The 17,355-nt window shown below is 45.1% G+C and overlaps 1 protein-coding gene across 1 annotated transcript; it reads left to right on the forward strand.

Moving 5' to 3' along the window:
- The first annotated feature begins 1,232 nt into the window (after positions 1–1,232).
- ACBD7 (acyl-CoA binding domain containing 7) lies at positions 1,233–16,606 on the forward strand. Its single transcript, XM_088478636.1, has 4 exons — positions 1,233–1,315; positions 9,939–10,056; positions 13,402–13,464; positions 16,330–16,606. Exons 1-4 carry the CDS (start codon positions 1,304–1,306, stop codon positions 16,401–16,403), a joined length of 267 nt encoding a protein of 88 aa, XP_088334762.1. The 5' UTR covers positions 1,233–1,303; the 3' UTR covers positions 16,404–16,606.
- The last annotated feature ends 749 nt before the right edge of the window (positions 16,607–17,355 follow it).

Raw genomic sequence — 17,355 nt, forward strand, 5'->3', positions numbered from 1 at the left:
CGGGCCTCAGGTGATGTCTCCCCTCCGGTCAGCTGGTCTCCCATAGTGCACTGCTGCCCGGTCATCAGGTCCCAGTGCAGTATGGGAGATCACCTGACCGGAGGAATGGAGAACATCACCGGAGGCCCGGAGCATGCAGGTAAGTGTAATTAAGGGAAATGTGATCCGACCAGAGTTACTAAAAATAAATTGTAAAAAAATACCGGGGAAAGCCCTGTGATAATAACGACACCTGGAGGTGGCGGTATCCAGGGTCTCCCCCGGTTACCGGGCTCCAACTCTGCTCTTAAAGGCAGAGCAGAGCCCGGAGCCGGTCCCAGTGATCAGCTGTGTGGGCTAAACAGACCGCAAGCTGATCACTGCAAAAAAATAAAATAAATTAACTTACCTGACTCCAGGGACCGGTGGTCGGGGATCCGGTGATGACTCCCGTCCGGTCAACTGGTCTCCCATGCTGCACTGAAGCCCGGTCATCAGGTGATCGGGTCCCAGTGCAGTATGGGATATCAGCTGACCGTAGGCATGGAAGACATCACCGGAGCACCGATGACTGCAGGTAAGTGCTATTAAGGGGGGTCTGTGATCGCAGGGGGCGGGGCTTAGTGTTGGGGGTAGCAGCGGCGGCCGGTCGGCGCATGCGCGGGGCACTAGTCACGGTATTTTTTTTCAAAAATATTGTGACTAGAGTGCGGATTGGATTCGCAGGGACAGAGCTTTATCGCAAGCTCTGTCCCTGCAATGGATTTGTAGTAAATCCCTGTGATATTGCCTGAGGTAATATCGCACTACAATCTGCATTACAAATGCGGATTGTAGTAAATAGAGCCCTTAGAGTGAAAAAGACATATTAGGATATTAGAATTTCACCAGGCAAGGGAAAGGCAGCACTATGTAAGTAGCAGTGCTTCTCCCTGTGTAATAAAATAGTATCACGTGTTATATACACAAGTTTACTAATGCAGCCATATAAATAGTCGGCAAGCTCCAATACAAAATGTAACTGCATTGCACAGAGAGCTCATCTGTCAGCCATGGAGCCACATTCCAATTACTAGGCAACAAACTGCTGGAAGCTGCAATTCAACCCATCTCACCAGCAGGGAAGGGGTTACACCTGCAGCGCCCCCCCCTCAAATTCCCCTGGGCAGCTTTTGTATTCAGCTACAATGGATGATGTCACTTCACAAGACCTGGGCGACCAATCAGAGGCTCGGGAGACTGACCCATATAAAAGGAGACAGCTGCAGATGGGGGTGACTGAGTCTGTCTGTGTGACTGCTGAGCTGAGAGTCCTGCACCAGCCATGTCCCCCCAGGTATACACCCCCTGCTCTATGCCTGTCCTCATTGCTGTGTATAGGGGGCTGATTATTGGGTGGGGAAATCAGTCTCTGTCTGTATTTATGTTGCTGTTGGGTTCTGTTACTTATCCCTGTGTGATATTGTTTATATTTATGGTGATATTACATGATGATGCTACTTATAGACCTACTATCATTCTTCTGTTAACCCATTAATGAAGCATTGGTGCTACGTTTGCTGTAGGGAACACAGGGATCCAATGGGAGTTTGCGCTGTAGTAATTGTTCCATGTTCTGATGCAAATCCTCCTAGTAATAAGGAAACTGTATAGTTGCCCTTTTGCCCCCACTATCGGTTAGTATTGTGTATCCTGGGAGTATTAGTACATATGTCCTACTACAGATTATACCTTTATAATTTTTTTTTTTCATTTGAGGTTCCCTACCCTCCTCCCATATGCCTCATTGCTTTGTACTTTCTCCTGTGCTCCAACTTACTAATTACTCTGCATTTATTTGTCTAGCTGAATAATTTATCCTCCCAGACAGGTAAGTGAGGGGGTGCCCCCCTCCCCATCAGTCTTTGGCGTACTAGCTTTTTGCATGTATTCAAGAATAATCAATGTTTACTACTGAAGAACTGTATTGAATCAGGTAGTGGAAATAGTGTTTATTTTAAACCAGTTTTATTATAGTATATTTAAAGAACTGATAAACCCTTCATGACCCCTCCTGTAATGCAATGGAGTCTGGGTAAAGTATAAACCGAGCCCAATGCAAATCTTTATTTGGAAGTGGTGGCAGCAGCCCGGGGATAGTGATTTACATGCGATTGCTAATGAAAATGTTTAGTGTGAATCTACTGCACCTGCCAGTGCTGGATGTTGCCATTTCCCAGCCCTTCCATTGGGGAGAGTTTACAAGCAGTTGCCACGAAGGGCCTTTGCCCTACAGGCGTGCCAAATGGCAGGGTATATCCATGAAAACTACTCAGTTTAACATCCATTAGGGAAAATGGATGGGCCACAGGGGGGGGGGGGGGGGGGGCAATTGATGTCTGATGTAATGGGAGCTGCTCCATTTCCATACTGACATTGACTGCTAGGTCACTCTAAAGGTGCCCACACACTAGGCAATATTTTACACGATCAGCACAATTCCGACGCATCAGGACGACATTTCGTGTAAAATATGTCCTAATCGTGAGTCTCTACTCACGATTACGATGCGTGTACCCGCTGGTCGTACATCGCATCTTCAGATGTTGCCTGCTGCAGGCAAGATCTGAAAATCTTATCACGATGCCCTGGAATAGTATAGGATGCACGATAGATCGTGGGTCAATTTGGATTATTTTTTAACACCAAATTGTGCCCACGACTGTAGGGGGAGAAATCGGACACTATATTGGATCGTGACCTGAACGCCTAGTGTGTGGGCACCTTGACTGTGGCATTGAAGAGAAAAACGAATGTATTGTAGACCTGTTCCACCTCTCTAAGGCCACCTTCAACTGAGAGGTTAGGGGGATCTGTGCCTACTGCCAAAAAGCTGACTCGCTGGTGCTCTTGCCCCTGGAAGACTATAATCCATTTATATTCCTGCAGTAGAGCTGAGGGCTATGGAACAGCTATGCAATGCTCTATTCCGCAGGGGAATTAAGGCAGCCAGTTATCTGCTTCATGTCGGAGGGGGATAAGCTATTGGCTGAACATGGCGTATGTGTCCCTAAAGTATCTTGGAAAGTCTTACAAACGTATGGATGGCCACCAATTTTGCTGACCCTGTAGTCTGAAATGCATAAACATGAGAGGCGTGGAACCTTGAGGCCACTATTGGTTAATGATGTATAGGCACCCATGGAAAGGAGGGGACCTGTACTGTAATGCCCTGTATATTCTGCTGGCTCTGTATGGTGCGTCAGCAGGTGCTGGTACCCTACGAAGCTTATTCATTTTTATTTATTTTTTTTAAACTGTTTTTATTTTGGATTTTCAAGAATCAAGTGACAGAAATAGAAAATGTTACAGGCAGATAGCAATAACCGTAAATTACAATGTGGAATAGTTATACAAAGGTAACATGGAAAAAGCAGACTGGTGTGTAGATTCAGCCGCTAAACATGCATTAGGGAGGTAGAACTATAGTCCCAGTTCGAATAACAGTTGTATAACACTACAGAACTAACCCATGGACAATATTAATAGCCAAAGAAAATGACAACAATACATATTGATATCTGGATCAAAACACAAAAATAACAAATTACAAATATTAGAACAAAGGAGGGGGGAGGAAAGGCAGTGATGCAGTAGAACCAATGAGGAGAGAATGTGTGGACAATATCAGGGTGATGTACAGAGTATGTCCCCAGATCATACATACAGGTTGAGTCTCCCATATCCAAATATTCCGAAATACGGATTTTTTTATTTTTTTTGCATGACTGATCTAGTGACACTTTTTTTGTTTTTTGATGGTTCAATGTACACAAACTTTGTTTAAGGCACAAAATTATTGAAAATATTGTATAAAATGATCTGCAGTGTAGAAGGTGTATATAAATCCTAAATGCATTCTGTTTAGATTTGGGTCCCATTCCCAAGACATTTCATTATGATATGCAAATATCCAAAATACGGAATATTCTGATATCCAAAATACCCCTGGTCCCAAGCATTTTGGATATGGGAGACTCGACCTGTACTAATATATAGGAACATCCAGGTTTACAATTGATCAAAAGGAAATACAGTACATAGGAATTTCCGTATCGTTCAAGATAACTGAGTAAATACCATGAGGTAGTATGAAACACCTTCAAAATCTGAGCTTGTGTAGGGGAGTCAAGTGACTCAATATATGCACCCCATTTTTTTTTAATAAAAGGATGTAACCCCTGTTTCCATTGCAGGGAAACTGCTTGTCTGTCATAATACAGGGACTGGAGCATAATAGACTTAACCGTTCCCAAAAAGGGAGGGGAAGGGGAAGTCCAAGCACATAAAATTATTTTTTAGCTCCGGCGACAATGACAGTCAGTAATGAGACTATGCGAGATTTATCAGGGCCCAAGTCCCAGTTTGTGAAATTAGCACATAATAAGGCCAGCAGATCACTAAAGATCATACTTACCTACCTTTAATAATCTCTTCTCTGGAGAAGCGCAGGTAAGAGAAGCAGCAAGGGGCCGATGGAGGCGGGGCCTAACGATTCACTTCATTAAGCCCCGCCCCATCGTGGCAAAACTGCCCGATTGGGTACAATTTACATAGGGGGCGGGGCCAAATGCTGTGATGCATGCAGAATCACAGCTTAAGCCCCACCCCCTTCACAGAGACCCGCGATCGCCGCAGGTATTCTCCTCATTCTGCCCACTTCACTAGGAAGTGGGCAGAATGCGGGAGAAATGCCTACCCTTCCGGGGATGCGGGGGGTTACCCGAATAATCGGGAGCCTCCCGCGAAAACCGGGAGGGTAGGCATGTATGCTAAAGTTTCAGGTGAAAAATAGCGTTAATAAAGATCATTACCTTACCACAGAACCTTGCGATCTTGGGGCATGTCCAGAAACTATGAAAAAACGTAGCATTTAGACTCCTACATTTTAAGCAATCGCATGTCTCCCCCTGCATCATAAAGCTCCTGCGAGCTACATGCTCTATTAGTAGTTTTGATGTAAACCTCTTGTAGCCAGGAGCAGCGCAAACATTTTTAAGAGTAGCATCATAAGTATGCAACAAGCAGTACATGGAAGTGACAAGTCAGGTCTCTGCTCCAGGATAAAGGATAAAAATATATGTTTCATACTGGATGACATTCAGCTCCCTCCTTCCGGGAGGGAGCTGAATGTCTGCTTACAGTGGGGGGCGTGGCCCGGGCAATGATGATGAATTGGGGGCAAGACCGTGCGATCGTGTCATAGTGGCCCCGCCCCCTCTTCACAATGACAAAATTAATGGCATTGTGTAGCAGGGGGCGGAGCCACGATGATGCAATTCAGCGCGAATCGCGCCACCGGCCCCCCCTGCTGTGGGGGTTTCTGTCTTCACTCTGGGGTGAGATTGGGAGTGTCAGCAGCCGCCGGGATGCTTGCCTGCCTTTCCGGGGGGCCAGGAGCGACACCCGATATTCAGGAGGCTTCCGGCCAAATCGGGAGGGTAGGCAAGCCTGGTATGTTTCCATACCTTGTCATGCGAACTCCCCACCAGATCTGTGGTAAGATACTTGGTCTTATAGGGGTGTAGCACGAGAAAGGATTGGAGGCTGTGCAGGGGGTCAGGTGAATTGGAGGGATTGACCGGGAATTTAAGAATGAGCATAATGAGTGGCTTGAAGGTACATATAGAACTGTCTGTGTGGAATATGGGCATCAGTATGGAGGCTAGAGAAAGGGAGACTAACGCCTCCTGGGTCAAAAATGTCATTAATTCATGCCGCGTACACACTAGACGATATCGCTATCGTTCAAAATATTGGGTAATGTGTATGCGGGAAAACGACCAGCGATGCGCGCTCCCGCTGACCGTTTACACTACCCCAGTCGGCTGTACATACAACCCAATCTGGGGTTATCGTGAGGGATGCCATGCTGCATGGGTATATGTTTCCCTGTTCAACAACCAATCGCCAATATACCTAAAATGCACCGCCCTGGTAAAACACACACACACTTATTTGGGAAATGCTACACTTTTAAGTAATGTGATTCTACCAAGTAGGGACAGGGGAAGCATCTTTCAGGCATCAGCAATAGTCAGTTGGGCAATAGGAGTATAATTAAGACGATATAGGGAGGTAATGAAGCTTATTCTTAATCTGGGGCTATATTTCAAGATGGTGTCTGTTCGTTGCTGTCGCCACATGAGTAGAACAGGAATATTTGGTCCTTCTTGCCTCAAGTCTCTCCTTCTGCTCGGATGGAGCGGATTCCTCTCTGCAACTGTGTATGGTCAGCAGTGGCCTCCATTCAGCTTTTTCATAGGTGAGGGTGATCTGACATTGCTAAGCCCCCTTCACCTCCAGGACCGGAACCCCCATAGCTCTGCCAGTGACTTATCAATGCACAGGCTTTCCAGCACAACCTATCCTGCAGTACCCTTGAGATGGCATCTTCCAAGCAGCAGCAGAAGATCTGGGTAGAGAATAGTTGTAGACTGCCCAGGAATGGCTGCCCTTAGAGTCTTACAACTTTGTCCACTGTACAGAAGAGTAATGCGCAGACTTTATTTAATAATTTTTCTTTTTTTTAAACTGCCTGACTATCCATGTATGACCCCTGCAGAGAAGCCAAATCCATTTATCACATGGGAACTGGAACCATAAACCTGGTAAATTGGGTTGACAATGGCTGTGTGCCTGAGGTCCTCTTCTGACCCACAAGGAGAACATGTGCACCATTCAGGCATGTGACACCCAAACCATTGTACCTGTACAAAGAAGCCTCTTATCAGGCTATATTGAAGGAAGCTGCAGTAAGCAAAACCTATTGGTCACACGCGTTACCATTTAGACCAAACTAGCTGGTACATGTCACATGTTTGGAGGCAGAGCAATCCCAATCAATATGTATATTAGTTGTCATGGCTGAAAATGCAATCTGCCAGGGACTGATCTTTGTGTGTGCATTAAATAGCACCTGAGCAAGGTCCAGGGCACAGCATCCTATACTTAAGGGAGGCACGGTTATTGGTATATCATCCCCCGCCACCCTCCCTTAATCCTCTCCCAACTTTTTAATGTTACTCATTGTAGATTAAGCTCTTGTCTTCACTCCAGATAGCGGCTCCTCTTGCTGTGGCTCTGCACTTGCCCTAGATGATGGAGGGTGGTAAATACATGGATAAAGACCAGTCACAAACCAGGTGCACATGCTGCGGAGTCATAAGCATCTTGTGAGGGTTTTTTTTTTTTTTGTTAACTCTTACCCATTTTACTAAGAAGTCTGTGCCCCTATTTATGCAGTGGTGTACAATGTTTGCATGATGGTAAAAATGGTGGCTAATGGACCAGCCTTGGTAGTCTGTGACATGTAGTTAGCATGCACTGGAAATACAGCCACAGTAGTTCATAGTATATTAACCGTTTCCTATAAAGCTGCAATGAGATGACACATTTACCACGGTAGAGTATTAAACACATTCCACCCAGCTTAATCAAGGGGGAAGCAAACTTGTGATGGGGACCTGGCAGCGGGCTATCACTTGGCTCCCTCGGCGAGAACTTAATAGTAAACTTTAACTGTGGGAATTTTCTATTGCAGCCTAGAGAATTGTCTATAACTGTCATTTTATCCTCACAAGACATGGCCTGCGACGGATGGTTACTGCCTTGCACTTCATGCAACTCCGAATGGGCAGATGTAAGATGCTGTTTGAGCGACTGGTTGCTGCTTGCTTGGTTCTGTCTTCCACTATACAATGGTGTTCAGAAATGAATGGGATCATTGTTTCATCTGTTCAGTCTTTTGCTCCATAGCAGAACATGAACACTGTAATCCCATTGTCTGGGCTTTTGGAAAGATCCTGTGACTGGGTGATAATGTGCTATAAAGTCCACAATTTATGGAACTGTTCATATTCTGACTTTAGCTACGTAAATGCCTGATGCCATGGGTGGGATTGATGTATCAAGCAGTGAACAAGTTGCCCATGACAACCAATCAGCTTGTACCTGTTTTATAGGATGTACTTAATAAGTGCCACATTGTAGCTGGTTGCTATAGGAAAATGGTCCACTGGTCCCTTTTTGTCAACTTTATCACTGCTTGATACATTAATCCCACGTGTCCTAGGCCTAATTATTGTGTTTAAATGTACGTGAAGCCTCTTTATGTAGAACATGTTTAGTGGTACGGCTGTGTGCAGCTCCTAAACATACAGCCTGCCATGAAGGCATGCTATGAGTTAATCAGAACTGTAAGGCTAGATCCCTGTCCAACTAACGAGGCCTTGGACCGCAACTGAAAATAAACAGGCCAGGCCCAGATTAGTTTTTATTGTCTAGGCTGCTATACCTGTTGTCTCCAGTTGGGCAAAAAAAGCTTTATGGGCAATATTTGCAAAGCTGCCACTACTTGAGGTGAAAACTCCTACCTCTCAACATTTGCCTGGATGACGTCGGGACTGATTCGCGCGCTGAAGGTGTGCGTCTGAAATTAAGGGGTTTGGCTTATGGACAAAGGGGTGTGACCTTGTGGGAAACTTCCCGTTTTCCTCATGCTGGAGGCTTGCCCAGCACTCTGGGAGCTGCAGGACAGCCCCAGTCTTCTCACAGAGCCAGCACGGGGCAGCAGTCAACCTAATGTGGGACACTGCAGCCAGTTGGTGTGACAGCGCCCAAGAAGTGGGACTGTTGTGCTGTAATAGAGACAGTTGGGAGGTATGAAAACTTAAAGTGGCACTAACATTAAGAGCCGTATTCAATATGAGCCAAGCCGCGATACTTTTTCGCGACCCGGACTTTCCGCCTACTTCGCCTGTTTTGTAGGCAGAAAAGTATCGCGGCCGTCCCAGCTTTACCCCTTACTCAATATGGAAGTACGCGAAAACTGAACCCGGCGAAACTTAAACAAGCGGAAAGTACTGTCAGTTTTGGGGAAATCGGCATGACACCCCCCAAATGATGCTCTGACATGTGTGTTCCCTATGGTACCCCCCGATTTGGCTTGCTGAAGGTTTTTGTTGTCTTTAAACGGGCTCAATAGCTGCTAAATTGCGTTTTTCTATATGTGATGCAGAATAGTATTTAGGAGTTTTTTTCCACCTGCAATCAATAAAACACTTGGACCATACTTGGGGACCCCTCCAGAGTCAAGATCGCTAGTTTGTACCCCAACATTTTTTTTTTTTGCCCCCTTTTTCAAAGTCACTTTTTGGGGTGTCCTAAAGTGTTTTTAAAATATATATTTTTGACAGTTTACCTTTGGGGGACTGTCTGAAGGCTGCATGGGGGTCCCCGCAACGTTGCACCCCAAAACCCCAATTCTGCACTTTTTTCCGCCTCCCATTCATAGGCGAAACTTTTCCGCCTATTACATTGCATTGACTTTCCACCTAGGCGGAAAGTCTTTCAAATTGAATACGTGGTAAAAGTCAAACAGGCGTAAATGACGTCATCGCCGAAAAGTTTCCGCGAAAAACACGCGGAAACTGACTTTTCGCCTCAAATTGAATACGGCCCTATGTGTAAAGTGCACCTCTAGTGCCGCTTTCTATTTCCCTCAATCCTGCCGAGAAGCGGTGGCTTGCTTTGCAAATAGTCCTATGGCTGAGACCTCCACCGCACTTTATTTATACCGTAGAAATACATGTGTGCTTGGGCCCTTGCCATGCTGGCTTTGCCTGTTTTTAATGGTCCTTTCTCATATTAAATTGGACTGTAGGGTGTTTCGATTTACTGCCTGAACTTACTACTCTCTGCAACTGAAGTGAGTGCAATGCCGCCTTTTAAGATGTGCCTAATTATAAAAGGTGGCCGGCCTGTGTGGTGTGTGACTTTAGAGACACTATGCTTGTGTGAGGTGCTAGTAGTGCCACACCAGGCATCGAGCTGGTTAGGCCTAAGTGCAGTAGAGACGAGCGTTCCATAGCTGCTCCTATCCCTGTGCCAGTCCCTCACGATCTGTTTCTGTTCTCCAGGCAGACTTTGACAAAGCAGCGGAAGACGTAAAGAATTTGAAAACCAAACCTACTGACGATGAATTGAAGGAACTCTATGGCCTCTATAAGCAGTCTACTGTGGGAGATATAAATATAGGTATTCTTATCTGCTTTGTTCTGTCTCTACCATGAGTGTCTGTAATACTGGATTAATTCAATTCTCTTGTCTCGTGCAATATGTAAAGTGAGGCTGGCTGCAGAATGTTAGCGTTCCCGCTAGGCTGTTTTAGCGGGGCGTGGCGCCCTGCCCTCCTTCTGGAGGGCAAAAAGCACCCTGCCCTCACAGCCTGCGGGTGAAGTCTTCACCCGTGGGTCGCAGTGTCCCGCGGGTAGGGAAATGTGCGGTGACCCGGTCACCGCTGGAGAATAGACGCCGGATGCATGCTCCCGGCATCTGTTCTCCCTGTCTGCAGCGCTTGGTGGCTGCCCAGCGTGTCCGTAAGTGCCGGGCACTCCTCACAGAAGTGACGAAAAGGGGACGCGTCTTATACATGCCCCCTTTCTGGGCGCGCGCGCCTACGGAAGTGCCCTAACTCGTTCCGGTGCCCTGCCTGCCGCCAGAGCTAGAGTGAACACTGGAATGTGACTTGCTGTGTACAATTTGGGTCCCAGTCAATAGATCTACACTAAAAAGGTCGACCATGTCTAGATAGACCCCAAATGATGGTCAATAGGGAAACGGGGACAAAAGGTCAACATGGATTAAGATGGGACAGGTACAAAAGGTTGACATTGAAATTGACACACAAATGGTCAGGACTTTTTTTTTTAGGGTTGAGGTTTGGCACCAGGAGGGGCAGTTAGGGTTAGAAAAAGTATCGACCTTTTGTCCCTGTCAACCTTTTGGGGGTTGATCTAGACATTTATCTTCTTACTGTAGATCTTTTATACCAAACCCATACAACACAGTGGCGAACTCAGGATTTCCAGGGGCGGTTTCCAAATGCTTAATTTTAGAGCGAGTGTGGCCTGTGAATGAAGAGGGCACAATTAGTACTTAACCAGCTTTAATAAGCGTCATACAAAGTGTATTGTGTGTAATAATTCCAGCATATACAGGACCAGTGATCACAGTAAGCCATTAATTGCGTCAGTAGGGCCATCCTGCCTGAGCTGAATGTATTTATTTTAGATGTGGGCACCATTACAGACTATTGGAGCAAGTCCTGGAGTCTGGAGGAGCAGCAAAAGAACCTAGCACTGCCCTGGACACATATGTACATATTGGGATCTATAGCAGTGCATCTCTAACAGTGCATGTTTTCCAGATCTTCTAGTTGGTGCACAGGTTATCTATTACTGGCTGATGCATGTTAAAATTCCAGAGGTGGTGCTAATTATTTCATTTGTGATACTGAGAAGAACATGCAGTGCTAGTAACAATCTATTATATTACTATTTCTATTTTGGTCATGGTGTGGGCTGGGGAGGGGGGTTCCAGGCAGACTGAAACCCCCACCCTGCATTTGCCTATGCAACTCAGTGGTCTTCACAGGGTCGCGTTACGGGACTATCGTCAGCGATAACTATCATCCAGTACACCACCAACAATCGCGGGTCCCTATGTAACCTGGTCGCTATCGACCAGGTTGGCCTGCATGCACGGGCGATGGACGATATTGTTATCGTCCATACGTGCCCGCGCATCGCGGGTCGTTGGAAGGCACCAAAAAATGCACTATATGAACGATAATGATATGATCATTATTGTGCATTTTTATCGTACCGTGTACGCACCATTAGACTCTTAGAATTGGTCCAATCTAAGTCGTGAAAGGTTTTTCTCCCTACTTTGTAACACTTGTTACATGGCAGGCTGTAACTCTCTCATTGGGCTCCGTCACTAGTGCTATAGCAATTGTATATTGGGGGAATCCAATTGCAGGCGGGAAATTGGGGACAAAAAAAATGCATGGCCTCTAGGTTTTGCTATACAATTAGGGGACTTGAATTGAAATCATTATTTATTTATTTTCTCGCCTCCAGAACAAGTCTGATATTTCCTAAAATCGTTAATTTTAGGAAAACTTTGCAGGACTTGCTATGGGACCCCGGGGTTTCCAATTGGCTTAATTCTTAAACGCTCACCTTCCGAAGCGGTTTCTTCTGAATCCAACGTTGGGAGATGGGTCTTCTGCTGTGTATTCCCCCTGTAGCCGGTGCTGGGAGAACTGAGCCTCCTAGCAGCCCCCAGGACTCCCAGCAAACCCCTTCCCAGTGACAAGACGGAGGGGAGGCTGCTAGGAGCCACGGAGACCACCTGAGACCCACGGACAGGTGTGGAACTTTTTTTTTTTTTTCCATGTTGCAAGGTTTTCAGCTCTGAAAACTCTGCAACCACTTCTTCTTCTTCTTTTTTATTTTTTATTGTATACCGCAGTTATCGGTAGCGCGCATACCCGTGGTAATCCCAAATTAGGTGGATGGTTTCTTACCTCTCATCGAATCACCCCCATTGTGTGTAAACCCTATAAACATTTACACCTTTGTAATTGGGTTTATTAGAAACTTTGAGATAAAATAGTTTGTGTGTCACACATAGAATTGCATGTAGCGCTGATTAATGCCCTCACATGCTGATGTCACAATGTGTCGCAGTACATGGTATGTAGATATAGTCTGACCAGTTATGGGTACGTGAGGGCGGTTAGTAAGACACTGCATAACCTTACAACAGATGTCAGAGTGGTAACACACGGGGCTCCCCTAATACCACCATGATCACCTCCACACTTCCAGGAACTACAGACAAGTCCTGCTGCCCCGATCGTGGGTGTAACTGGCTGACAATGGGGTGTTTTATTGTTTGTTTGTTTTTTCTCTCTCATGAGCACAGAATACAACTACAGATGGATCCATATTGCATGTAACACTAATCGGCCTCACTGTGTAAAATCTACCACTGTAATTTCTATAATGGGTGGTGTATAGAAGATGGAAAAGGATTTGGGCTATCAGTCTTTTATGGCTTATAATGAAATGGGCTAAGTTAGCAGTTGAATTGTATCTAAACCATGTTGTCTTCTGGTACTATGTGACTGACTGGGGTTTTATTTAGAATTAATTTGTTGTAGTTGAGTTATTATAATAGAAGGTCCTGATTTACGTCATGGTGAATAGTAACAGTATGTTGTAAATGAGGGTGAAGCTGCGAACTGGCTCCAATAATGATAAACTCCCTTTTTCTGCATACAAAATGTGAACCACACACTAAATATTTGCCTTGCAGTTAGTATGGCTGTTACTACATATCCTCCTCACAGTATACTATTTGTCTGGCATGTAATGCTGATTGCACAAACACTTGCTGTATTCTGCAACTGCCAGATATGTAGTGTGTAGACTAAATATACAGACTGCCTGTTCTGTAAAATGCAGCCAGTTAGGAAATGTAGACTGTATATTGTACTACAGATAAAGTATCTCCTTTCTCCTCCTACAGACTGTCCGGGGATGTTGGATCTCAAGGGAAAGGCAAAGTGGGAAGCGTGGAACGTGAAGAAAGGTACCTAATGGATGTAACACATGTAACTTTGTCAGCATATTCAGGGTCTGACTGGGGTACAGGGGAAATCCCCGGTGGGCCCACCCTCTCCTCTAAGGGTCTAGACCAGTGGTCAGGGAACAGGGGTAAATGACCCCACATGGGGTAAAATTAAATTCCTGGGGGTAATGGACAGACAGCTGGGCATGCATATGAATCATTCTATAATATATAATATAGAATGATTCATATGCATGCCCGGCTGTGCCGCAGGGAGGCTCTAAGCCGGACGCCCACTGAGCTATTACCAGCGGGCGCCCGGCTCCTTCCCTGCAGCGCCGCGTTAGCCGGAGGCTGGAGTTCTCTTCTGAACTCCAGCTTCCGGGTCTCTCCATGTGCACTATGGGAGAGACGTCATGACGTCTCTCCCATAGTTCCGAGGAGCAGCCGGGCGGACAGGACGGCGGTGGATGCAGGAGTGGAGATTAAGGCAAGTGTGGATTTTTTTGTTTTTTTTTACTGGGGGCACTACTACAGGGGCATAACTATGGGGGCACTACTACATGATTTCCTTCCTTTCAAATCAAGGGGGTAACGTCGGCATATCTAAAAATATTTTGGGGTAAAAGTTAAAAAAAAGTTCCCTGACCCCTGGTCTAGACTGTGCATATATTACATTATACTGCATTCAGAGGATTATGGTGTATTCACTACAATGCATTGTAGTGATCAATCTGGTATATTATAATGCATGCTATCAGTATTTACTGTGTGTATATATGTGTGTGTGTGTGTATATATATATATATATATATATGTCCAGACCATGCACTCTGTAATGGTTAGCTAAGCCTCTGTGGTGGCTGGTCACAGCCCTTTAGCATGGGCCCCTACAATTGCATTCCCCAGGTGGGCCCATCATGCTCCAGTCCTACACTGAGCTTTAAGCCAGTGCTCTGTAGCTTTAGCTACAGTAGGATCCTAAGTATCAATGACACTCTCTCCTGGGATACCAAACAGAAGTATATTTAACACCTGTGACTACAAAAATAAATCCTGACCCATTTGGTTCCATGGTGTAGTAGTACCTTTACTTTGACGGGTTGGCCTGTCCCATCCGAGATAGACACAGTAGGCAGGCCTGGCTGAAAAGGGCATAATGTGACTGAACCTGATGCTTATGTCTAATATATGCAACCCTTTGCTCTCAGTCTCCTATAGTGACTTCCCCCCTTTACAATTCACCCTTTCATCCAAACCTAGATTGGCTCTACATACTGTACATCCTACTTATTTTGACATTATTAAATGTTCTCATGGCAAGATATGACTCGTAGCTTCTGCAGTGCAGGGAATGTAGAGCCTTCAGTTACCCCAGTGGTTGCCAAACTCTGTCCTCAAGGTACCCAACAATCCAGGTTTTAAGGATATCCATGCATAAGCAGTGACTTTTAATTAGTACCTTAGTCAGTTTGATATTCTCTGCACAAGCATGGATATCCTTAAAACCTAGACTGTTGGGGTACTTGAGGACTGAGTTTGGGGAAACTCTGAGTTACTCTATAGGGATGCAGAGATGCAAAATACTTATGGGATTAGGCTGGTCATTGACTAACTGTGAGGCAGTGAAAACAGTATGTTCTAGCAATACTGAGTTATTTATCCTGTAATTTATAATGCTCCTGACAATTTTAATGGGTGCACGGGTTTGGGTTCTTTCAAATAAGCTGTTGCTCAAACAATGGACCATGACTTGGCAAGACTGAAATAGGCTGGCAGGCTGAACCGATGGCTGTGATTTTCTGCAGCTCTGCTAGGAAGCCAGAAGTTCAGTGTTAATGATGCCCACTATAGGCATGCAAGGAGTGATTTGCTTCCCTACCCAGAATTCCAAGGGTGAGGCTAATCCATCACTCAATAAGGCATAATGCTAGTTTGGAATATGTGACTGCCTTCGGTTATTACAAGGCTCCTTCTTACCCAGGGATGGGCAACTTGATGCGCTTTGAGGGGTACATTGGGCTCAGAGCCGTAACTAGACTTTTGGTGCCCTGTGCCAGAAAGAGCATTGGCGCCCCCCCATTTTTCCAATAGGGACTTAACACACCCAAAAAAGGGGAGTGGCTTCTTGGGGAAGGGCCAGGGAAGAGATGGGGGAGGCCAGGAGATGCTGGGGATGAAATGAGAGGAAGCTACAAGTGAGAATGATGATGAACAGAATATTGAGAGGCCCAAACAGCGCCCCTTGCCCTGCGGTGCCCTGTGCCCTGGCACTGGCCGCACTACCCTAGCTACGGCCCTGATTGGGCTGCCCTCTGAGCTTCAAAAGGGACGCACATTTCTCAATCTTAATAGAAAGTTATTCCATTTAATCAAGGAAAGAGGCCTAACTGTAATAACATATCAATAAGCCTTTCTCACAGGTTTTACAAAATATAATAAACATCACAATAAATCAGGAAGGAGCTGGGGGTTGCAAGTGAAGACCATCACTGTTCTAACCCATCTCTAGGGGGAGATGTATCAAGTCTTTGAAAGAGTGAAGTTGCCCATGGCAACAAATCAGCTTTAAGGTAGCATTTATCAAGTACATCCCATAAAATGATGGGTAGTTGATGGTTGCTGTTGGCAACTTCTCCCCCATAATCTTAATGGGTGTGATGAGGTAAAGCCAAGCCTGTACTCTTACCTTCGTTGTACTTGTCACTAGGGCACAGTATAATGGTGTCTGTATGGTACTTCTCAGCCTTGTTGACACTCAGTGCTATTACTGTTCATAAACATCTGAAAATGCTCAGAAAAATCAAGGTCCTAAACCTGCTATTAATGGGGTATTTCCTGTAGCTGGTATGGACAATACAGCGGACTCTACTTTCTGTCTTGCAGGTCTGTCTAAGGAAGATGCCATGGACGCCTATGTGTCTAAAGCTCATGAGCTGATAGAAAAATACGGCATTTAATGTTATGTGACTGTTCTCCTCACTGCGTCTCCTGGAACTGATTTCGCTGCCTAGTGGAAAGAACATTTCCTACTAATAATGCTACTTACCAGCTCTAGGCTCCTACAGTGTCTCAGGCACAGGTAACTTAGGATCGGCCGGTCACAGAGAATAACTGATTTCTATACTTTCCTGCCCTTGCTTATTAAAACTATTTTACAAAATGGCGGTGGTTGAGGGTTTTATTTGTTTTTTTTCCCCATCAATACAAAAGTTGTCATGTCATAGGGAACTGATAGGTGGCGTTCCAATGAATATTGGTTTAGTCTATGAAATGTGCCAGAAAAGGGAGGACTGGAGCGCTTGTGTGAACTCCAAAAATGAGGGAAGGAGGTAGATCCACAAATAGTATAGTTGGTGTCTAATCCCTGTGGGAATAAGGAAGTATAAAGTGTGGAGGCGCACCCTAAAGAGTATGACAAGTGTACAAAATGGAAACAAAAAGAAAAGTACTCTTGGTTGGGGCAATCACCTACTGAAATGAAACTGATCAACTTTATAAAACTAACATTTTTATATCAATAAAATGTATTGCAACAGAGCACATCCAAACACATGGGGTACTCAAAAGTACTGTACAAAAACCTGGGACCAACTATCAGGTCTCAATTGCTGAAATAATGCATATAAAGGTTTAGGGGTCTATGTACTAATAATTGTCGACCAGCCACAATTATCTATAAGTAATTTTAAGCAGATGTGCTTGTGTTATATTGGCCGTTATACATCGCCCAGTGTGTACCCAGCTTTAGGAAAGACTGATGTTTGCACTTAAGGGTATGGCCCTCAACTTTGTCTTGTCTCTAGGACCACTAATTGGTGTATGTACACATAACCCATTTTTAGTGCCTCAGTGGACCATTATATCTTTATGTATCTTGAAAGAAGTCTGAACCGTTTTTTTTTTTTTTTT

Source organism: Taudactylus pleione, unplaced genomic scaffold (genome assembly GCF_031769625.1).
Source record: "Taudactylus pleione unplaced genomic scaffold, aTauple2 ptg000216l, whole genome shotgun sequence".
Taxonomy (NCBI): Eukaryota; Metazoa; Chordata; class Amphibia; order Anura; family Myobatrachidae; genus Taudactylus; species Taudactylus pleione.